The sequence below is a fragment of the Anser anser genome (genome assembly GCF_964211835.1).
Source record: "Anser anser genome assembly, chromosome: 1".
Classification (NCBI taxonomy): Eukaryota; Metazoa; Chordata; class Aves; order Anseriformes; family Anatidae; genus Anser; species Anser anser.
The window spans coordinates 95045810-95069150 of record NC_139720.1 but is presented as its reverse complement, the minus strand read 5'-3'; the positions used below and the strand labels follow the sequence as shown (position 1 = coordinate 95069150).

Below are 23341 nucleotides of genomic sequence, written 5' to 3'. Positions count from 1 at the left end.
CAATTTTTCTTTTATAATGACTTCTAGGCCTGGTAAAATTAGCAGATGTTTCCTACCAAAATAACACAGAACTAAATTTTAAGTGGTTTATTTTCTTTTAAAAACACAAAGCAATCATCAGCTGAGTAACTTTAGACTGTCAAATAAATGTGCTTTATATACAATCGTAAAGCTCCTATCTGAAGTGAATTAAAAATTAATCTTAGGTAAATATATCATGGTGGTTTTGTAAATGTGTTTCTGGAGACAAGATTAATTACATCCATTGATGTGAATAATATACAATCGATACCCATTTTCCTTTTTGGAAGGATGAAATCAAATCCATTCTGCAACTGGGACTTTGTTGTTGTTCTTAAAAAGTCAGCAATAACAAGCAGTTAAAATGGGAACAAAGTAAAAATGAAAACAAAGAGAGGAATAGAAGGATTTGTACTGAAAACTATAACAAAAAGTAGAAACCCCAAATGAGATGAAAATGAATAGCCAAGAGCAACAAAATCTAGATCCTAAGACCTAGATCCTGCAGTCTTTTACCACCACATATTTAGCTAGTGCCACAGAGTGTACTGCAGGATTCTGGAAGTGTTTGCAAGATCAGGCACCAAACATCCAGGTTGGCTGAAGATTAGTAGTGACTACAGTTAATAAAATAACATTTGAAATATCGTGTAAACTACTGAAACTCCAGAGATATTTTAATTCTGTAGAACTCATGAAAGGTTGAAATTATTCACAATTCTTCATTGTTTTTCTTTGGATTTTTAATTAAAATGTGTTTCCCAAAAAGCAGAATCATGGCAAAGGAGAGAAATAACTATTATAATAATGACTTGGTAACTGTTTTAATTCAAATACTTTAACAATTAAAAATAATCAGAAAAGGGTGGGGTTTTGTTCCAATATTGTTGTGGCTGTTAAATTATGAAGCCGTATTTCAATGAATAATGCTTTTATACTATGAAGCTTGGACAGTTTCAGAGACAGCGTGGTTTTTCCATGGTGTATGTCAAATTCTCCTGCTGAGCTGGGTCCAGTTATTCATAGGCAGGCATTGGGAGGACACTGGATCTATCCACTCGTAGGTAATAGGGCTACTAACATAACGAACACAGAGGTTAAAGATTTCCTTTAATATTAAATGATCTTTTTAGAGTGTCACCAAGACATCCTTGTAATGTGGTAAAGGAGCTTGCTTTGTCAGTATACCTGTTGAATAGTTTGTGGTGTCCAGGAGCATTTATTTAATCCAACACAAGAATACTAGGAGAAACAAATAGAACGGGTTCCCTACCCTGGAGTGAACTTTACTCTTGGTAAACTCTTGTAAATGCTAAAAAACTAGTCTAAAGAAAACTCTGCAATTTAAATAATTGAGAGTATTATTATGCATGCTTAAAATTATTTGCATACTTAAGTATGACTTCTCAGCAGATTGCAAGTTCAAACCTATATATTGAATTTTTTAAAAAGCACTTCTACAAAGTTAATGTGCAATAGTAAGGCATTTGTCTCTTGCTTTTCTGGTGTTAAGACCTCCAAATGGATAAGATGAATTTGACTACCTTGCAAATGCAGCTGTAATCTCAACAACTGTAAGATAACATTTCGTATGCTCATTAAGCAGATAACATAATTGTTTTGTCTGCAATTCTGCCAAAAGCAGTGGAATTTGCTTTCTGGAAAAAGAGTAAAATGAACTAATAATTCAGTGGATACTAGGAGAAATTCTGAACCTGAGTATGGATTTGAACTTGCTCACAAGTCTGTGAATGCTATTCTAGTAATAACTTGTCAGGTGTCTGCTAACAGCAGAAAGGAGATATGTTGCCCTTTGATGCACATATAGCTCTTGTATCAGCTTTGTGGGTGGGCCTTTGTATTTACTGTCACAGAACAAATCTAGTGCATGTGTGAGATTTAAAGAATTAACGTATAAGAAGTTGGAGGTGCCGTCAAAGATCTAATGTGTTAATACTGTGAAGGAAGTCAATAATTTGTCTACTTTAAATGCACCCTTTTTTTTTCTTCAAGTGCAGAAGAATTAACCTGCTCATGATAAACTCTTATTTCAATTACTGAACACACATAAGCAACTACAGAAACTGAAAAATCTCTTTCGTTCATTTAATATATCCCCTGTCACTGCAGGAATCTTATCCATAGTTCATTATCTGGTACCTTAGAGTCATACCATCATACCTCCGGCTGGAAGGGACCTTCAGGGGTTATCTACTTCAACCCTGTGCTCAAAATAGTTCTATCAGATCAGGTTGATCAGGGCCGTGTCCTGGAGAGCCCTGAACATCTACAAAGACTGGAGATTCTCCAGCTTCTTTGGGCAACCTATTCCAGTGTTTGGTCACCCTGATGGTATTTTTTCCCTGGATATGGAATTTTTTACCTGGATATGGAATTTACCTTGCTGTAAATTGTGTCTGTTGCCATCACTGTGCCCCTCTGAGAATGGGCTAGCTCCATCTTCCAGTCCTGTCCTGCAGTCAGGTAGCTGTAGACAGCTACAAGGTCTCCCCCCTGCCTTCTCTTCTCCAAGCTGAAGATGTCCATCTCTCTCAGCCTGTTGATGTGCATCATGGCCTCTGATCAGTCCTTGACCATCCCAGAGGCCTTTTGAATTGACTCCCTCCAGTAAGTCAGCATTGTTCTTGTATGGGGGTAGCCCGTAACTGGACACAGTACCCACAGTCCTACAGGTGCTGAATAGAGGTGAAGGATTCCCTGGCTCTGCTGGCCCCTGGACCTCTTGCTAAAACACCTCATGATGCCATTGACTTTCTTCACTGCGAGGGCACACTGCTGCCTCGTATTCAAATTGTCCACTAGGACCCACAGGTCCTTTTCCTGCAGACTGGCTTCCAAACAGCCCCCAGCCTGTATTATTGCATGGGGTATTTCTTTCCAGATGCAAGAGCTTGCACTTGCTCTTGTTGTATTACAGGAGTTTTGTCAGCCGGTTTCTCCAGACCGTGGGGTTTGCTCTGAATAGCAGCCCTGCCCTCCAGCTGAATTCAGCTTTTGAAATACAATAAAAGAATGTAAAAGCTAGAGAGCCACGGTGGGAAAGAAGCACAGTGCATCAGAAGCCTCTCAAGGGAAAAGAGAACCAGATGGAGATGATAGTTTCATTTACCTCTAGAACTTGTAATGGGAAGGAAACATTAAAGAAATACTCAGTTGGCTAAGCATTTTTCTCTCAGCATTAAGAAGTTAGTTTGATCTTCTGTCCTACCCTCTTGAAAAAAAAGATTTGTGCTGATTTCTTAATATTTGTTGGCAACTTGCCTTATGGTATTGATATTGCACGACACTGTATTTGTTTCCCATAACATTTTAATTCTGTATCTGTTTTGATCTGATGACAGGGACAGTTTTAAGTCACAAACTGAAATGGAGTCTTTATGTACATTTCTGTTTCCTCCAGAGGAGATGCCTGGGAGCTCTCACGACTGAAATATGAATTACACTGCAGCTGGTCTATTTAAACTCATTTTGTGCTGCAGTCTTCTTAGAAGAAGGAAGATTCTGAAAGCCAGGGAGACCATCTGGATTTGTCTATTCTTCTTCTTTTTCATAAAAAAGTGTATAGTAAGACAAGCCATCCAAACACTTGCATTGCTAATGGAATGATATTCCTAATTCGTTGGCTCCGCAGATTCCATAAATCTTTAAGGCTTTTAGAGTGGATACACTTTCATAGTTTGTCACCACTTCCATCAAGATGGTGTTCCCTTTGCAAAATACCCGTCCTAGGGCTCCAGATAAACCATTTGTGGTGAGGGAGTGTGGCTTTGGGACAGACTGCTCAGATAGATTAAGCAAATTCAGCCTCTGGCTGCTTTAGAAACTGTTTCAGGTTTTCACACCCGTTTTAGAAATCAAGCCTCTCAAGGATCCAGATACTCTTTTCACAGGAACAAATAAAAACCTTTAGGACACTCAAATCAGGTTAGGAAAATACCACACACAGCCTTTACAACAGAAAATAACACAGGAGAAAACCTGTATCATGTCCACCAGAGACTATTATTGATTTATGGGTAGGATGTTCAGACGCTCCTGTTAATGCATGGCACTATTAAGCCACAAATTATTCAAGGGGTGATTTTTCCAGTATACAAGTACCGCTAATGATTAGTGATGTTAGGAATGTGGTCTCTGTAGTGCAGAAAGGATGTTATTGTAGTGATATAACTGCTTCACGTGACCTGTGGTACGAACCTCTGTGTCTAGTGAATGGAAGACAAAGGAACACATATAAATGACTTTCAATTCATCTTCCGTTATGTGTTGCGGGATGTCTTGGTGATTATTACATCCTGCAGGCTGACTTAAAACAGCCTCATCTCAGATATTCTTCCATTGACTGCTTTCATTGGTATTTCTTCGTGTGTGGCTATAAAGGTATGAACAGGAGAAAAATACAAAACTTAAAAATTGAATCAAGGCAGGCTAGATAGTGCCTTGCATGCCTCTTTGTGGAAAACCAAACCAAAACAAACCTTTTACAACCCTGAGCATTGCCTTGAACAACTTTTAATTTTCAAGTTCTTGATAAGGAATGAAAATCTTATAGCAATTGGTGAACATCATTTATGAGGATGCGGAGAACGCTTGCTTTCTTAGGGCACCTTTTACAGTGAAACCACTGGAGCTGGCCACCACCATGGCTTGGGGCTGGCTTGCAACAAGCCTTTCACAGCAGAAAGCACGGACGGTGGTGTCCGTGGGCCAGTCTTTGAAAGCTGTGGAGGTGTATCCATGCATAAGGACAATGGTAGTGCAGGGGTGATCTTCTGCGCCTACCAGTGCTTTGGGTGCTTTTTTGTCCCCTTAAATATGCTTTCATGAATACCTAGGGCAACCAGTACCAACTATTGTAAGTCCCTCCAAATGTGCTACTTTGCTTTCTTGAAAGACTTGAAAGTTATTATTTTAAGTTTCTATTCCTCACGGGTGAGTTTAGCCTTCTACACCAAGCCTCTCCGATTGCCCGCTGTAAACGTTCAAAAGGCAGACGACAAATAAGCACCGGAATCGCAAAGTCTGGAGGCTTCTTAGCCAATCTCCTGCTTTCATAGAGCTGGGACCATGTTTGTGAGCAGGGAGCGGTGACCACTTTATCCTCCTCCGCTCGCAATACTCGTGTCTCCGCGACGTTTTAGTTTCCCTCGCTCCTTCGGGGGGGGAAAAAAAAATAAATCAGGAGCTACTCGGTGAACTTGCAGAGGGGCACGGCGGAGGCACACCGAGAGCCTCGGGGCTCGCCGAGCCCCGTCCCCGCGCTGCCCTCGGGGCCTGCTGCCGGAGCCTGCTGCGGGGGCTCGGCGGCCCCGGGGCCGTGCGGCGGGGGCGGCAGGAAGCGGGGAGCCCCGCCGCCACCGGGGGGCCCCGCCGCGCTCCCGGAAGCGCTTGGGCCGGCCGCAGGGGGCGGGCGGCGGCGGCGCTCGCTCGGCCGTCGGCGGCCGCGGGGCGCAGGGGCAGAGACGCGGCCCCGGCCCGGCCCGGCCCGGCCCGCCATGCCCTCGGAGCGCCGGGCACGCCGCGGGGCATGGTGAGCCCGGGGCGGCCGCTCCCCGCGGGGACCCGGCAGGCGGCCTCGCTGCTCCGCCTCGGCTTCTTCCTTCTCCTCCTCGTCCTCCTCCTCGTCCCGCTGCCGGGCGCCGAGGCGCAGAAAGGTGGGTGCGGGGGGCAGGAACCCGCCTGGGCCGCGGGGGGTGCCCCCGGCTGCGGCTGCGGCGTGGCGGGCCCCGGGTCTTCGCCCAGCCGCGGTCCCAGCCCCGAGGGAGGCTGCAGGGAGGCTCTGCCTGCTCTGAAAAGCCACTTGTACGCGCCCAGGGAGGTGTAGGAGCGAGCCCGGGGTGAGGGGGAGGAATGTGGGGTAGAGAGGGTTGCTCGTTGGCTTTTTTGTTTGGTTAGATGGGTCGGTGAGGTCTCTCCTCCTCGGGTGGAATCGGCTTCAGCACAGCGAAAATTACCGGGCGAGATGTGGTCACTGCCTGGCAGGAGATCGGAGGGTGGGACACTGACTGTCACTGATCGGATGCCTGGGAGAAAGTGATGGGAATGAACGTTTTGACGGCAGCTTGAAACTTTCGTTTCTGTGAATACGGGAGCTGAGAAAAGAAAACGTTACAGTTTTCAGCTCCGCTTGCTTCTTGCATTGGTGTGGCTTCATTTGGAAACTCAGCTCTGTTTTCACATAACTTTCTCTTTCTGAACATCTCAAAGAGAGATGGAAATATATGTGAGTGTTGCAAATGCTGCATTTAAAGGCACAAAGGGAATCGGAAATATACGCTGTGTACTGTTAATCATACATTTTAACTAGATTCTTGAATGGGAAATGGTTAGAGAAGTGTGCACACAGCAGACTAGTCCATTGTCTCATCTTTTTATCTTACTTCAGCCTATACACATACGAATCTAACACTAGAAAGCATTAGGCATTGTTTTGTTTTGTTTTGGTGCTGGAGGAAGAGAAGATCCATTTGTTTTTGAGAGGAAATTGAGCGATTTGAACATTTTGTCTTTTCTGTGTGAGTCCAGCTGCAAGGCAAGGTGTTGGTTTATGCTGTTGGAGCATCATGTGCTCTTGGACACGTGCTGCAAATACTTGTGCTGACCTGACACTTGTCTGACCTTTTGGTGAGCAGACTGAGTTTGTTATTCCAGGAGAAAACTGAAATAACTGGGGTGGGGGGTGAGGCATAGCTTTCTTACAGATCACTAAGTTGAATTGGCTCAGTGAGTGGTCAGGAGTGTTCTAGAGGGGGTGGTACTGTGCAGCAAGAAGTGGGGCTGCATGGGCAGCAGGCGTTTAGATACTCTGTTCATGTTACCTTTTTGTACTCAGAGAAACCACTGATGAGCTCCTAACCTGAATTTCAATTTACAGTATCCCATCTCTCTAGTTAATGCTTACAGTTGGCTCAGAAGTTTTGCTTTTAACAGGGCGGGGAACCTCTTTATTGACAAGCTTCATTTTATTTTGTAACAAGTGGTTAGGGTCTCCACTGTTACTGAATACAGTGCCCTTTATAGTGAGAAAATGTTGGAATTTCCAAGAAAATTCTGCTTGCTAGCAACTGTTTCCTTGTCAAAATATTTTCATTTCTCCAATTTCAGAGGAGGTTGAGGAGTCCATATCATAGAATTATAGAATCATTCAGGTTGGAAAAGACTTCTAAGATCATCCGGTCCAACCTTTAACCTAGCACTGCCAAGCCCGCCATTAAACCATGTCACTAAGTTCTACATCTGCATGTTTTCTGAAGACCTCCGGGGATGGTGACTCAACCACTTCCCTGGGCAGCCTGTTCTAATGCCTCACAACCCTTTCGGTGAAGAAATTTCTCCTAATATCCAACCTAAACCTCCCCTGGCATGACTTGAGGCCATTTCCTCTTGTCTTATCACTTGGTGCTTGGGAAAAGAGACTAATCCTCACCTCGCTACAACCTTCTTGAAGGTAGTTATAGAGCAGTATTGTGTGTCTTCAAGTGCTGGCATAGTTCTAATTTGGTGTTTGAGTCCCGTATGGAAATGAAACTGTCTTTCTCATGAAGGGTCTGAATAAATCTAAATTACTGTATAAAATATGTGCATGGACTTCTAAGAGAATATTTTGGTTGTAAAGGAAAGTACCCAAGGCTTAGGAAATCCCACAGAGTTGCGTTTAAGCTCTTTTAGAAAAATACAGTAAGTAATGTTATGGAGGAACCTAGCCTGACTCATTACGTTAGGGAGGCTGATCCTCTGTTAATAAGCAACTGTTCATTTTCTTTCTCACTGTTCAGCAGCTCTAAGCCTCACATAATATATGGTATTTAGTTCTTATTCTGAAGGCAGAATGTCTTTGTTTCTCACATGCTTTTCTGGAGAGCACCTCACTAGTATCAACTGATGTAAAAATACGTTATTGGTTGATGTGAAACTTACTTGAATTTTGGGTCAAGTGTTCTCCTCTTCCTCCCCTTCCAGCCTAGCTAGGGAATCAAAGCTAGGAATGAAAAAGTGCAGGTTATTTTCAGGTAATTTTTCAGTGAACAGGCTTTTCACGTAGTAGCCTGCTGCGTTATCTTGCAGGATTAGAGCGGTGTTTTTTTTTTTTCTTTTTCTTTTTTCTTTTTTTTTTCTCCAGTCTGTCACATTGAAAATCATTCAGTAATTCAGCATTCTTTGGGACAGGGTTCTGAACAGTGTCTCGCTGTCTTGGAAAATAAGAGCATTTTGTGTGAGGTTTAACATATTTGGAAACACTGAAAAAAGTTCGACAGAGTAGTGCCCCGTACTGCATGTGATACACACTCATGCATCAAGGACCATCTAGGTGCCTGCTGTGCAAGTCACCTCTTGTGATTTTTGAAACAATGTTGTGGTGGCTCTAGCTCCTGGTTGCAGGGAAACTGCTTTAAGCTCTTTTCTAGTATAATTTTACTTGTTTTTCATTTTCAGTTGTTTTTCAGCTGTGAATGAAAGCAAGCCAGCACCATATAAGCTTCCTGCTCTTTGTAGATTGCATTTTGAAAACTAGTGCTCTTTACAGATGTTCAGCTATTGACATAAATCCAGCATGGCCTGTTTGTTAGTTAAACTTAACTGTTTTCTGGGAATGTAGAGAAACATAAAACAGCTAGAAAAGAAACGGTTGCTTATTTTTCATCCAAATTGAAGTTAAGTAATGACTCAGTTATTCTGAAGGTACAAAGATTGTAAGGCACATGAACTTTGTTATCACGCCACAGTTTGGTAGTCATCCATTGGTGTTCCTAGTGAATATGGATTTGCATACAAAACTGGAATAAGGCCTTACGTTACAAATAAACTTTAGATGCTGAAGTTGATAGCTGTGATTTGAAGCAGATTTGTTTGCAACTTTTTCTTTGAAAGATTAAAACTTAGTATGCTTGTTTCTGAATGTGATTCACGTGTTTTGCTCTACCAACCTGTAAGAATGTTATTTCATTATGGAGCCTCCTACAGGAAAGTGATTCATCACTAGCTTGAAAAATGTCTGCTTCAGTGTAGCAAAGCGAAATTGTTTTGCAGTGTGTAGTGCTGTGTTACTATGATCTGAAACATTAAGAGAAAGAAGGAATGACTCTGTGCATTGAGCCTAGTGAAACAGTTTTCCATGTCCTTGTGTCTTGTGATTGAACTGCAGTATTCGTGGATCCACTGGCTGTTCCCCATACCTCTCTGGTGCCTCTCTGTCTGTCCTCCCCATCTCTGCAGTGCTGCTCTCACCTCTGCTTGCCCGTCCAGCAGGGCCATAGATAACTGTGGCTTTGACTGGGCTCAGCCAGAGTTGGAGTTAAATCTGTCCTGTTTGGTGACTAAGAAAACCTTCCAGTAGTGAACTTCATACCTGAAAGGACATAATAATGTCCTCCAGCTATAAATCTGGAAAACAGGTGGCCTGATTTGGGGAGGTGGAAGCAGACAAAGAGAAGGTGGCTGTAGACACATATCCATTAGCTGGGCAAGATGGAGAGACAGGGAGACAGGCTGTAGCATCTCCCTAGATGTCTTGGAAGAGGAGATTTCCTTCTGTAACAGGGGACTGAGGAGGGCTCCAGCCACCAGCATAGCCTATTGCTAGTGTCTTCTTCCTGCTGCTTTTGCAGAGAGCTGTCTCCTTGCTCTTCGTATCCATAGTCCTTGGCTGGGAGGGGAGGAAGAGGATTACAGACAAACCGTAAGGGATTATTTTGATTACAGTGACCCCCAGCTCTTTGGATGAAAGATTTATTATCCTTCAAATTAACATTAGAGTAAGTCTTTCATGATGGAGAGGGCAGTGATCTATTGAACTACTTACTGCTTGTTAATAGGAGAGTTTCACTTAAGAACGCAGAGTGCTGTGAGGATGCAATAGTACAGAGTGCTGACTCTTGAGGATTGATTCAGGGGTTGGTGCTGTGTATGCAGGAGTGCTGAGGCAAATCCCCTTTGTCCTGGTGGCAAGACATACAGGAGAATTTTTCAAGACCAGGCCATAAAGTTCTGGCAGGCTTAGCTGATGTGTCTACTGATTCAGGTTTTCTGATGCTCTTTTCCTCTTCCTAGCGTTGCAGCTTGGAGATAGATGTGGTGAGGAGGAGTGCCCCAGAGAATTGTGTGGAGGAGTGCTGTTCATGAGGGGGAGTGATCTGGTATTGGAACTATGGACCTAAACATGGTGATTTTTTTTGTTGTTGTTCCTTTTGAAATCAAGAATCTCAGCAAAGTTATTTTTCCTTCTCCAGTTACTGAGATTTATTTGAAGTGGTTAAGTTGGTCTGGTGGGTAGAAGGTACGTGCATACATGTGTTCTGCAGCTCCATGCTTCCTGGGAGGTTGCCGTGCAGTAGTGATTCTGTTCAGCCCAGCTCATCTCCAGAGGCCTGTTGAGGTCATGCTGGTATTGCCTGCTCCTCTTCAAAGAATGCAGGAACCACCATTTTGTGTAAACAGTCTTAGACTTCTCATACTCAATCCCAGAATGTATCACGTTTTGCTTTGGATTCAAGCAGCATGATGCACACAGTTTTATATATAAATGTGTGTGTGTGTGCATACACAACTTCAAAAATCAAGTCTCTGAGTTAGGGTTAAAAAGGTAATATTGTAAATGTTCGTTCAGAAGCTTGCATATTGTTACTGGGTGCATCTTAAGCCAGTGATCTTCTGGCAGAGTAGTACAGACTTTAGGAAAACTGTTTTCCTGCTACTGGAAGGAGATGGTGATGTTTAGCTTTCAAGATTTGGAGAAACTTTTTCTTATGTTACTTGCATAAGCAAAATAATTTGTCTCTTTTTCTGAAGTTCTGCCATGTATTTTTTACTCCAAGAAATGATGCGTTAGGTTTTTAATCTAATTACTGCTGTTCTGTATAGTTTCAGTCATCAGCTAGTTAAGTGTTGCCTCACATCCCTCAGTTTAGCTCATAATCATCAATACCAATGTAATCCTTTGCTCATTGGAATTGCTGCTCAGCGTATCGACCACTGCTTCTATGTTGGTTTCTTTACCATATTTTGAAAGGTTTTTAAATACACTGTTGCATGTCACCTCCACCCCATTAGCTGTGCACTGCACTGTGGGGAAGCAGTCAGTGAATTTGTTTTGTAGGCAAAGGGTTTTCCTCTCCTCCTGCAATTCCTAATAATGAGTTGCTTTTAGATTAATTCAGTCAAATATAATTGAATGTTAGTAGTCTTTTTTCTTTTTTTTCTCCTTCCTCCGTTCCTTCCTCACAGCAGCATAGCTGAAACCATTGTCCAAACCTAGACTATAGATTTATTACAGAAGTGATGCTATTGGGATGGGTGGGTGGAGCAGTAATATTAATTAAAAAGGTTGCATTAAATTGGATCTGCAACATTTTCAGAGCTGGTTTTTACAGAGTGGTGGGTTAGTGTTTGTGAAGCCTGTTCATTAACATGATAACTGTGAAGGCGAAGATTGTTGGTAACTTCGTGTTACGCTTTTCATTATTTGTGATAAAGGGCTTGAGCTGTACTACTGATATTTTATTTGAGATCTTTTTTCCTTTGTATTTGCATAACTTTTGTGTAATTTGAGTTAAAAGTAGCACTTTAATTTGTGAGATTGATTTGACATTTGAACTACAAAACCATATTGGTTTTGAAAATGGCTTTTCTCTGATGAATCTTTTATGCAGTGTTTGTGAAAGAAAACAAACCCAGCTCTTAGGTGAGGAAGAAGCATTTAACCTAGACTGTTTCTTTCGAGGCATTTGCGGTCTTCCCCTGTGTGATCACTTAGTTTCCCATGGTACATCTTTGAAAGAGCAGTAAAAAGAAAACACTCCTTTATGATTGTTAAACTCTTCAAAAATGAATTTAAGGTGGACTTAGTTTGTACCTATTTAACTACTGGTATCTCTCTTTTGAAATATGTTGGGTCTTGGAATTGATACATGGGCACTTGATAGTGCTTCTGGGAGATCCTGACATTTGGATGCTTACTGCTGGCATTTCACACAAAATCTCTACTTTTGTGATTGTCAGTTCTGTTTTGGTTAGACAGTTTCTTTTTTTCAGTGCAAATACTGGAATAAAAATAATTAACCATGAGTTTGCAGTCTGTGAGGCTTAGGCCAGCAAACCGTTGATGGGTGCTAAAGCTCAGTCGTTAGTTACTCCTCAGACTTTGGTGAGACTAATTGCACCCTGGAAATCAAGTGCATGAGTGCTGATCTTTGACAGTAAGTGACAATTCATACTCTTAAATATTTCCTTGTGAGCTTGCAGTGAGTCTGTGATTTTAGTTGACCTCTCTAGGTACAAAACAACTGACATACGTTTACAATAAAAGTGTATAATATCATAGTGAGTGCATGAGCCACTAGAAGCACAATAATTTTTGGCAGCTATGGGTAATTGCTTTAACAAGGATATTTAATAAAAGGATATTTAATAAAAATCCTTTTGAAGAAAAATGATTGCTTGAAACAGAATGTGTGTAAATGGGGGCTCAGTATGTGCCCGTCACATGTTCACTTTTAATTTTTGCTAACATGAAGAAGATATTTTGTCCAGTTCAATGGTCTGCGTGTAAGATAGGTGTTTTGCATTTTGACTCCTACATTCATCATTTTCTCAGATTTGACTGCTTAAGAACGAACCTCTGTTCTTAGCAATTTACTGAAAATACTAAGTTTTAAGTTTTCAACTGAATGAACTTCTGTTAACAGAAATTTCATGCATCTTGTTTTTTGAAGGGCAACAGAATCAGGGAAGTTCCAGTTCTGTACCATTGCTATGATAGTGTACATAGCTGTTGCATTAGTGAATGTTTTTGTGTAAGTTGAGTAAAGTTTATGAACTTAGTTTTGTCATTCTTGGCAATTCTAGTATAGGATAATAAGGAATTCACCCATATGCTGTGATGTAGTTGTATTTTTTTAAGAGTAACTTAGAAAAATGTTTGATTTTATTTCCCCCCAAGTGTTTAAAGCATTCTAGCTTCAGAAATAGTCAAAAATGATCTTTCTCAAGGTACCTTTAAATCAAATCTGAAAACTTTCTGGAAAGTTAAACTTAATGCAGCATCCTGAATTTGTTTTTGTTAGAATCATGACAACACAACTATATGGAGCCGTGTTATACAAGAAATCATATTTTAAAGGGCCCTCCTGGTCTTTAATGCTGCAAATCCATTTTTCTGTAAAATGACCCATTACTTAGGGTCCAAGAGGTTCAAACTTGATACCTTTTTCTGTTTCTTTTTGATAAGTAAAGTCTGGAGGGTTTTGTTTGTTTTCTTTTAAAAAGTATGTCTTCCATGCTTTCTTTACGCTGGTTTGTCTTTCATTGACAAGACTGTATTACAACATCAGCTTTGTTAATTGCCATTAAAAAAGAAAAAGAGAGAGACAAAATCAGATCTTTTCAGATTTTTTTTCTGTCCTGTGGATATCTTTGTTTTGTACATTTTTCATTGCTCAGTAAAAGTTTAAAGTAAGTGTATTGTGTTTTAACATTCCTACACTCTTTATAATGTAAAAACTCAGTTCAGATCCAGCAAGATCGTTGGAATAGTATCCATCAGAATGATAATCCTGCCAGCTACTGATCTTTGGGTCATCAGCCTTGCTGAAAACGGATGTATTGTGTCTGCAGCCACGTAGATTCTCTTTTTTAATTTTTCTCCCTCACAGCAGTTCCTCTGCTAGAGCCATTTCTCTAAGGAATATGCTGATTTTCTTGGTTCTGTACCTGAAGTGCTGTGGGAGATAGCTATTTGATATATTTATGAGAAATATTGCTGGTGGTATAAAAAGGAACTTGAAAAGCTTGATGTGCTTCAGTAAATTGTTGTGAGCAGATAACTCATCTTGCAGTTTGAAAAAAGGTGTTGGTTTAAAAGCTTCACGGAGTGATGCTGTCAGTCATATCGTGCAGACACTGTCGATCTTGGTCTGACATTTAAACAAAGTTTTTAAATATTCTGGATTTGCAAAAGGTTAATTATTTTTATCCCTAAATGTCATTTTCTCCTTTTATTCAGTGATGCATGTGTGGTTTTCCTAGACTTATATTTGGCAGTCCTAGGCCCTCTGCCACCTGCCATATTACTTAATGTTGCTTCACCACGTAGACAGAATCCTTTCAGGTCTCTAAACTGCTGTTTCTCGCAGTAGAAATAGTAGCTGCTGCAATGTCCAGTTGCAGATTTTGAATTTGAGTGGCATAGAAATGCTGAACTATTCTGGCAGTTTTGTCACAGTTCCCATTATACATCCTATCTTTGCGCTGTTGGTTTTATATTGAGGTGGAACTAAAGTGCCATGTTAATTAGATTTGGGTTGTATAGCTGCTTGGATATAATTCTTTTTTCTTTTTTTTATAGACAACCCCACAGGGATAAGGCAGGTGAAAGATTCTTAGCATCTTCAATGGAAGGAAGGTGGATTAGGAAAACAGTAGAAACAGATGAATGACAGTGGTGCAGTTTCACTTGGTTACTTCTCAGAGCTAAGAGATTGTGACTCTGAAAGAACAGCTGGTTGCAGTGATCCAGCCTGTATCTGAAACGTGTTGTGCCCTTCATTTGCCAACAGCTCCACAATGGTTTTCATAGCTGGCAGCTGTTATGTTGTCAGCAGGACTGTAGCCTGATAAATCTTTATCCGGTTATTTTAGCATTGCTCCAAAATGAGTAAGGTGTGGGGAAAACATTGTGTGTTAGAAGGAAGCCAGTGGCACTTAATTTTGTGAGTTTTACGAAACCCCGAATGAAATTATCTGTTAATTGCTATTTGTATGCTGTTATTGGAATGTGGTATCACAAGGGTGGAAAGAATTAAATTTTATGCTTTTAAACACAGGTGAAGTCCAGCGGTAATCAGATTTTTCTTTTCCTTGGGTAAATTTGAAAGTGATAGATAAAGCATTTTCATTACTTTATATTTTCATTTTTAAAGAGCTGTTTTCTAGGCCTTCAGTTCTATAACACAAGGCATCCTTTTCTTCCTGATGTGAAGCAAAGCTAAGGGGCAAGTTGGTGCAGCTGCTAGGTGCAAATGATTCCAACTTGTGTTTTTTGTTATTGTTTGTTTGTTCAGTTTTGGTTTTTGAAAGAAGCATCTAGATGCTCCACTCTTTGTTCAAGTACCCAAGCCATCGGCTTCCTTCCTGCAATCTTCTCTTGGGCCATGGTAGCCAAACGTGATTTTTACCAGTTGCCGCTGGTTTCTCACCCTCTCCTCCCTGTCCCTAGCTCCCATCCTCTCCATTGTGCAGGCTCCAGCAGTTGTGAGACCCCCGTTGGCCCATACCTTTTGCCCTTACTCAGCAAAAGACAAATAGGGGTGTATCCAGAGTGTAAAACTGCTAGGGTACAGCAAGCACCAGCTGTTTGTAAAGGCCACCATGGTGTTTGCCATTGTGGACCCGCAGTGTAGGCTGCGTGATCTCATTTATGGACTAGTAACAGAAGAGAGGAAAAGATGATTGTGGTATTAGTTTAACATGTGTATTACCAGTGTGATTGGAGAAGTTTTTGCTGCTTTGTTGAAATACATAAGGCTTGTGAAATTTCGTTCGGTCCTGGCATGATGAGGCTTTTGAGGACCTAAAAGGATCTGAAGCCTATTCTGACCTTGACTGCTGCTGCTGCTTGTCTGGTTTTGTGTGACCGTCTATGAGTTCTTTTTCATTTCCTTCATCAGCTGTGTTTTGCTGTGTTGCACTTAGTGCACTGAAGCACAGCAGCGTTTATTTTTATGAACGTGTTGGTGCAGATGCTAAGTAAATGATACGTCTTGGGAAGCAGGCAGGCTGCGTGTGCCAGACAAAAGATGACACACAACGTGAACCGTCCCTTTGATTCAGCATGGGTAGTAGGTCTGGAGGGCTTCTGCAACATGCATCATTGAACACAAAGAGCTGTTACAGACTGCTCATGTAAATCACTTTTCCCCATGGCTAGCCTGCCTTTATAGGCTGCTTTTTCTCGGGTACTATTTAAGCAAATCATAACTGTCCGTGTAGACTTATTCACGTTGTTTCCCTGACATCAGTAAGGAAAAGCTCTGCGACACAGTCTTAGACAGTGGATCTTTCTTTTCTGTTCTTTTGAAGTAGTCGCTTTGGTTAGTACATTGTAGCAGAGGAAGCAAACGTCTTACCTGCTCTTAGGAGGCAATAATTTAAGATAATTTGTTTTAAAATGTTACCATATTTTGGATGTTAAATTTAGCAAGGCTAAGTGTTATGCTTTTGTGTGAAACTCAGTGACTGAAAGCTAAGACTGCATTTCCAGAGATGGTGATTGAAAAGCTCCATGTATAGATAAAAATAATGAAGTGCTAAGAATCATGAGCCCAGTATGTGGCTAGTGTTGTAAATGAAAGCAGTAAAGTTTTGTTGTAATGCCATTTTAAATGTTGTGCTTTTGCTATAAGAGCAAGTATCTTCCTTTGCCTCACTGCAGTACTGAGCTGAAAACATTTTGAAAGGCAAAATACTGTGTTTTACCTTCTGTCCTGTTTCCATCTTTGTTACACCTCAACCCATAATTTCATTACCATTTTAAGGCTGCCCCACAGCAAGTAAATCAACTGAAGCTGAGACAGTAATCCAGCCAGCCCTCCTTCCCTTGCTGAAAAGAAATGCTGTGCTGTGGCAGTGGGTAGGGGCACTGGTTTGTCTTCAGCCGTCTCAGTCCTTCAAACCAGTGCACCACTTCTGTGAGTGATCCTTCCCGGGGAGGGATGGTTTCTGCGTTTCTGGTTGATATTCAGTGGAGTTTAAAATGCCAACACAGGCTGGCAGTGCTGGGGAAAAAAGCAGTTGCTGGTGTTTCCCTGCCGTTATGCTCTCCCATCCGTCTGTCAGAAAAATCACTGCTGCATTTGTGCTGTAAAATAAACAGCAGGATTGCTCTAGGTTAAACCTAACAGCTCTTTTTATCTCAAGTCCCTGTTTTGGTTTACCATATGGCTCCGGAAGTGTTTACCTCCAGTACCAGGAAGGGTGTGAGAACAAGTGGCCAAAAGCGAGGGACAGACAAGGCTTGCTTTTGTTCACGGCTGCGCTAATTTAAAGCACCTTCAGGTGTTACTGAGCTACGGCCCCACTTGTGGAGGTGTGGGGGAATTTTATGTTGTGAAACATCTGTAGTGGGATGAAATGCTCCAAACAGTATGGTACTGAGGCAAATAAATATCGTAAAGATGAAGGTGGACTGTGTGCTTGGTAGCTTGTTAAGAACATTAATTCTGACAGAGGGGCAGATTCCCGCCTGAAGAACATAGTTCTGGGGATTTGTGTGGAAACAACAAGGAGTTTGGATGACAGAAATGAGGGCATTTACCTAAATACCTTGAAAAGCTATTTAGAATTTGAGGTCTCTATGGCCTTCATTCTTCAGTGTTTCTTAATCATGGAACTGTTTTGCAGGTTGTGTGTACTTTCTTGTCTGCACTGAGAAAAGCAAGAGGTAGATGCAGCATCTTTTAGTGATGCTGATAAAGAGCAGGGAAATACAGTGTACAGGAGCTAAACAGAAGAGGAGGGATTAGTGCAGTGTATCAGGGAGCTCCGCTGTATGTGGAGCTAAAATGAATGCTTTAAAATGTATTATTGCTTATATGACTAATAGGTTCGGTTCTACCATTGCTTAGTTAAGAAAGATTCAATTAAATCCTGTAGGTAGTCATAAATTTACAGAAAATCATAGCTTATGTATGCAAAATCTCCTCAGGAAATCCACTGGTTAAATAGAGTCTGTTCAAGTGGCTGGTGCCACGTGTTAAAATTGAGATCAGTGTTTTGATCTGCATCAGTTATGCTTTATAGACTTTAATTTTAAACTGTCTGATCTCTTTATTTTATCATTCCCTCTTCTCCAAGTAAGGAATCAGAAAGCATTCTCAAGTTTTAAAGATTAATTTTTACCATGTTTTGAAAGGGAGAAACAAGATCAACAGCAGCCAATCTTGGGGAAAAAGTTCTGATTATTTTTCTTAGTAGTTGAAGTCAATTAATCTCTTTAATGGATATTACTAAAGGACTTAGCACCCACTCCTACATGTGCAGTATCCTCTCATTTTGTTAAATTTCACATTGTCTTCTTATCTACTGAATTTTGCCGTGTTTATGTTTGTTCAAGTTCTGTATTTTGTTGATGCAAAGAACTTGGATATGGGAAATTATGTTAAATCATCTGCATGATTGCATCAGACATCAGCGTGCTATATAGCCTGGGGGTCATGTGTAATCCATCAGGATAATTCATCCAGACTGCATTCGAAGGCGCCTCTGGAAGAGATGAATGGTTCTCCTGACGACATCAGTCTGCTCTCCTCTACCGGCTTCATAAGAGGCACCCGTGTTCCTAAGACAGCTCGCTGAAGAACTGGGGTTACTCAGTTTGCTGTGAACCTGGTCCTCAGGGCACATGAAATTCATTGCACATGTGCAGACCTTCCAGCAAGTGTCAGGTGTGATGTGTACGTGCAAATGATTTGGTGAAGAGCTCGGTCAGTTCTGCCTCTACAGTAGGTCAGTTGTATGATGGAGAGGGCTGAAAGAAGGCAAAGGAGTCATTCAGCTGTGTACTGGTAGCTGGTAACAGAAGTTGTCATCTCATTCAAGAGTAACTGATTTAGGACTTGACATCTGTCTCTTATGTGTACTCAGATGTTCCACTCTCATACACGCAGATTAACCAAAACAAAAGATTCTGTGGTAGTTAATTAATGGCTTCCAAATGAATGAAGAAGCTAATGCTACTGTATGTTGTGCAGAGAATTGTGCTTTCTCTTTTTCTTGGGGAAACTGCTGAGTATTGCAGATTGTTCTCCCGATAAAAGATGTATACATCTCTGGGGATGATCAGTGGTGTTTATACAACTTAAGCAGAAATGATGAAGCGCCATCTGTATAGAAAACCTCAAGAACTATCCTTTTAGAACCAATAAAATAAAGCGAGGCTTCGTTGTTCTGTGGGTTTCACTGCAAGTAGAATTTTAGAAATTTCCAAATAGCTCCTGAGTGATGATTCTGCCCTTGGCAGACTATAAGTGCGTGCCAGACACTCAGTGATAAATCTTTAACTTCTTCAGGCATGAAGTCTGCTATCACTAACTGAAGTGAAACAAAACAAAATGAGATCTAAAATACCCATCCAGAACGAGCTATTTTTAAAAAGTGGCATCATTGTAAGGTGATGCTGTAGATGCACTACAGCACAAGTATTTTTCCTTTCCAGCACAATTTGACAGCAGGTTCTTTAAAGTGGATAGATTATAGGAGGATTTTGCCTTGCATGTTTTCTTTCGATAAAGCCTACAACGAAAGGAAGATCTGAGATTTATCTTTCCATCAAATCATGTTTCTGGAGTTTAGCTTTTTTTTTTTTCCATCAGAAAGGCATGCCTTGTTCATTGTTACAAATGCAGTGCTGGTATTGTTCTGTGCTTGAGACAGCTGAACAGCAAGCTAGCAAAGAGAATGGTAAAAATGCGTGTTAGAAGTGCTCTTTGCTACTTTTAATTGGACAAATTCACGGTTTAAATACAGTTTGGGTCAAAGACCCAAGCTCTTCTTTGTCTTTGACTTCCAGCAACCTAGGCTGAAGAAGCAAAGTGTAGGGGAGAATCATGTATGTCACTGGAATTCCTAGTTTTCAGAAATAGCATATGTGGCACTACTGCATTGCAATAATAGGCCCATTGAAATGAGAAATAATAACCAAGTATTGTAGATCTCAAAACCACTTCTATTTTCCTTATGGTGCGATCAGAGCAATCTATCTGCTTGGACAGGTCAAAGATACTATGATTTGATGTTCAAAAGGTGACTTTATTAGCATATCTGCATATTTTAAATCCGTAAATGACTAAACAGTTGTTCACACCTGTGACAACAGGAAAAGCACAGAACTGGTTGACTGGCTCATTGCTTTTATTTAAGACATAACCTAAAACTCATTGATGTTTACATTGAAAATTAACTTCATATTTTTGCAATATAAATGTCTGTTTTGAAATACTAGCCACAAATATCACCATGAATAGAAGACCTAGTATCTATTTGTCATTATTATTGTTGTTCATATAATACGTTTCACGTGTTTTGTAATGTGTGTGAGTACTTGCTTGTGAAAAGCTAGTTTACCAGCAAAGGAGTCAGTGCTTGTGTTTTGTTTTGTTTTGTTTTGTTTTTGACTGATAAGTATACTGTGAATAATGAGTTTGATGACCAAAGTTTTAGTAACTAATAAACCAACACCATGCAAGTTTTAAATGATAAATCTCTCACTTTTAGGTTTATAACATGCTTTTGGAAAGAAACCAGTATTAAAATGATAAGCAAATTGTACTATTTAAGCTACCTATTTGGTAACATTGGACAATTATGTATTCATGTATTAGAGTAAAAGTTTAGGAAAGTAAAATATGTGCTTTCTGTTTATTTTTGTAACGGGAAGTGTAAATTAAGTAGAGTGTAATAATCAGCTATCACTCAAATGGGAGTAGCATTTGTCATGGGATGGACCAGTGTTTTATAGCAACTTGCTAAAGTTGGACAAATTAAAACATGTCTAAAAACCAGCTTTACAGATAGAATTTTTGATTTTACTGAAGCAGATATCCCAGTTACCTTTCCCAAAAGAAGATGCATCTTTTTTCATTCAAGACTGCTAGGAAGAAAGCTTGCATCTGTTCATAATTCTCTACATAACAGCAGCGGTTTAGATTTTGGAACCATAGGACTGTCTGTAAAGTGCTCAGTTTGTGAAGAAAACAGATTTTGTCACTGAAAATCAGGTGCTTTTGCAAACAGATTAATGAGATTTGTTTGATTGAGCTTTTCTTCCATGCCACTTCAGTGTGTTGAACTCCTGCTCTTAATGATTTCTGATCCTTTCAGGATCCTGAAAGGTCCTGATTGCTTTTGGGTTAACATGTACAGATCTCTTTCAAAAGATCTCTGGACTTCGTAGTGTCAAATTCTGAAAGTGATAATGCTGTTCCCGGCTTAGACATTCATGTGACCAAATTCAGTAAATAGGCTTTTGAGGCTCTGGTGCTAATGGTACAGTGATTTATAAAGAGCCAGTGACGGTAGATGTTACTTAAAGTATGTTCCTATTTCCAGAACAACTCACAGATTCTTACGCTAGTCCTGTACTATATACTGGTGTCAGTTCACATTATGCTGTTGAGTAAATAGATTTATGTTTGCTTTTCATCATTTGATTTTAAGAAATCATAATTTGTACAAGTCATCTCTAATATTGTTACTGCCGTTTAATATTAATGCTCTAATGTTAAGTTGAGGGCCTCATGTTGGAGTTAGAAATTAACTTGTTATACAAATCTCAGAAGAATTAAGCATGTTCCCTAAGGAGTGGGTTGAATTAATTACAGTATTAAAATTGTTTTAAAGTAGAAAACAATGCACTAGCAGTTTGATGATGTTCAGACCTGGCAGTTATTTTCAGTAGAGTTTTTGCTGTCCCTTGTCTTTCCAATTCTGTTCTTTCTCATTGTGTTATGGATACAGTAACAACAGAGAAATGATGTGCTTTTATTTTATTAGTGGGTTTCTACCTCCTTTCTCCTTTTTGGAACCTGTTTTCTACTGTATATAGGTGTTGAGGGAACACAAAATAGCAAGGACGCTTTCTGTACTTTCAGGACGATTTTTAAAGTCATTGTGGACAAACTTTTATCTAGTTGAGGAAGTTGTAGAACCCCTCTGGTCACAAATGATGAGAAGTTAAAACACTAGCCAATGTTAGTTCAAAGGTATTGTGTCACGATTGCGCTTCCTTCTGTACATGACTTACCTTCGAGTGTTTTTTTTTTTCCAACATGATTAGTAAGGTTTAAAAAAACAAACAACACACTTTTGCTTTTTGTTTTGTTTTGTTTTGTTTTAAATTTGTGCCACAGCAGAAGATAACTAAATGACCAGTGAAGCTTTAAAGTTGGATGCAATGTAGCTAACTCATTTTTGTTCTTTTGTAGGTGATGGATGTGGACACACCGTTCTGGGCCCTGAAAGTGGAACTCTTGCTTCGATAAACTACCCACAGACCTCTCCCAATAGTACAGTCTGTGAATGGGAAATTCGTGTAAAGCCTGGGCAGCGAGTTCAGCTCAAATTTGGTGATTTTGATATTGATGACTCAGATTCTTGTCATTCCAGTTACTTGAGAGTTCACAATGGGATTGGCTCCACCAGGACAGAGATAGGTAACAGCTTTTATTTTTGGTATTGAAAAGCTATTGTCTTTTATAGGACTTGGCACATAGTTTTAGTACTTTTGTAGCTCTTAATTTTTCTTTCCTAGCCTGCTCTGAGCATAGAGTAACTATGAGGTTTATGGTATTATTTAAGTTATTTTTTGTAGCCCTGGAAAACTGTTCTAATTCAATTGGTTTTTGGTTAGGGTGAGACCTTGCCTGAATATAAGCATTCAGTGCTTTCTAAGTGGATTTCGACTCTTAGAAGAAGTGATGAAAAGAAGGAGGTGTTTATTATGTACAGAAATCTTAAATTAGGTAAAAGAAGGAATTTTAGGAATTCTATAGTTAGAGTTGTGTTTTTACTGAGCTTCATATCAAGGAAACTGCAAAATATAATGGAGTGCTGTGTTATACCCTACCACAGCAGAAAAACAGCCATCAGGGACTAGTTTTAATAACTTTACTACTAATAGTACCTCTAGAAAAGACAGCTTAGGAAAGACCTGTTTTCTATACAGGTCTTCAATACGGGCAGGGAGTACAGATGAAACTGTAACTATATAAAAAATCAAAGTGGTAAACAAAACAGTAGTCCGATAGTCCCTTTCTCAGGTGATGTGCTCTTTTCAAGGATGCTTACTATTGTTGCTCAGCAGGTAAGGTTTCTGGAATGCCACAGTGTTAATCTAATTATTCTTTAGTAACTGCATTTTGTTTACTGTATTATTAAAGTGTATGTATATCTTTGTCTTGCCACAATTCCTAGAACCTAAAAATGTACTGAAAAAATGATGAATTATAATGACAACAGAACAATCTGTATTTTGTTTCTATATACAACTGTGCTAAATGCAACACAGATCCTGTAACAGTCTTTGATTCTTCAGGCTATTGAAAGAGACTCTACTGTAAATTTTTTTTTCTCAGACATTTCCCAGTAGCTTGCAAAGTGGACAAGAGACTCCACCAAGTTCTTGTAAGCAGTGAAGAGGGAGTTGCAAAATTATGAGCATCTTTATTAAAAAAAAAAAAAAAAAGAAAGAAAAAAAAACCCTGCCTTTTTATACTGAGGAAGTTCTTGTCTGAGCTCTTCATCTCAGTGGTAA

The 23341-nt window shown here is 40.2% G+C and overlaps 1 protein-coding gene across 2 annotated transcripts in view; it reads left to right on the top strand.

The window, feature by feature from the left end:
- The first annotated feature begins 5442 nt into the window (after positions 1-5442).
- Positions 5443-23341, top strand: part of DCBLD2 (discoidin, CUB and LCCL domain containing 2) — a 44044-nt gene continuing 26145 nt past the window's right edge. The window contains exons 1-2 of one of the 2 annotated variants that reach the window (XM_083820335.1): positions 5443-5696; positions 22014-22241. In XM_083820335.1, coding sequence (XP_083676461.1) covers positions 5570-5696; positions 22014-22241 — 355 coding nt within the window. In that variant the 5' untranslated portion in view covers positions 5443-5569. Of the gene's footprint in view, positions 5697-8173; positions 10202-22013; positions 22242-23341 lie in introns of those variants that run through there. The other variant, XM_083820336.1, reaches the window with a different exon arrangement.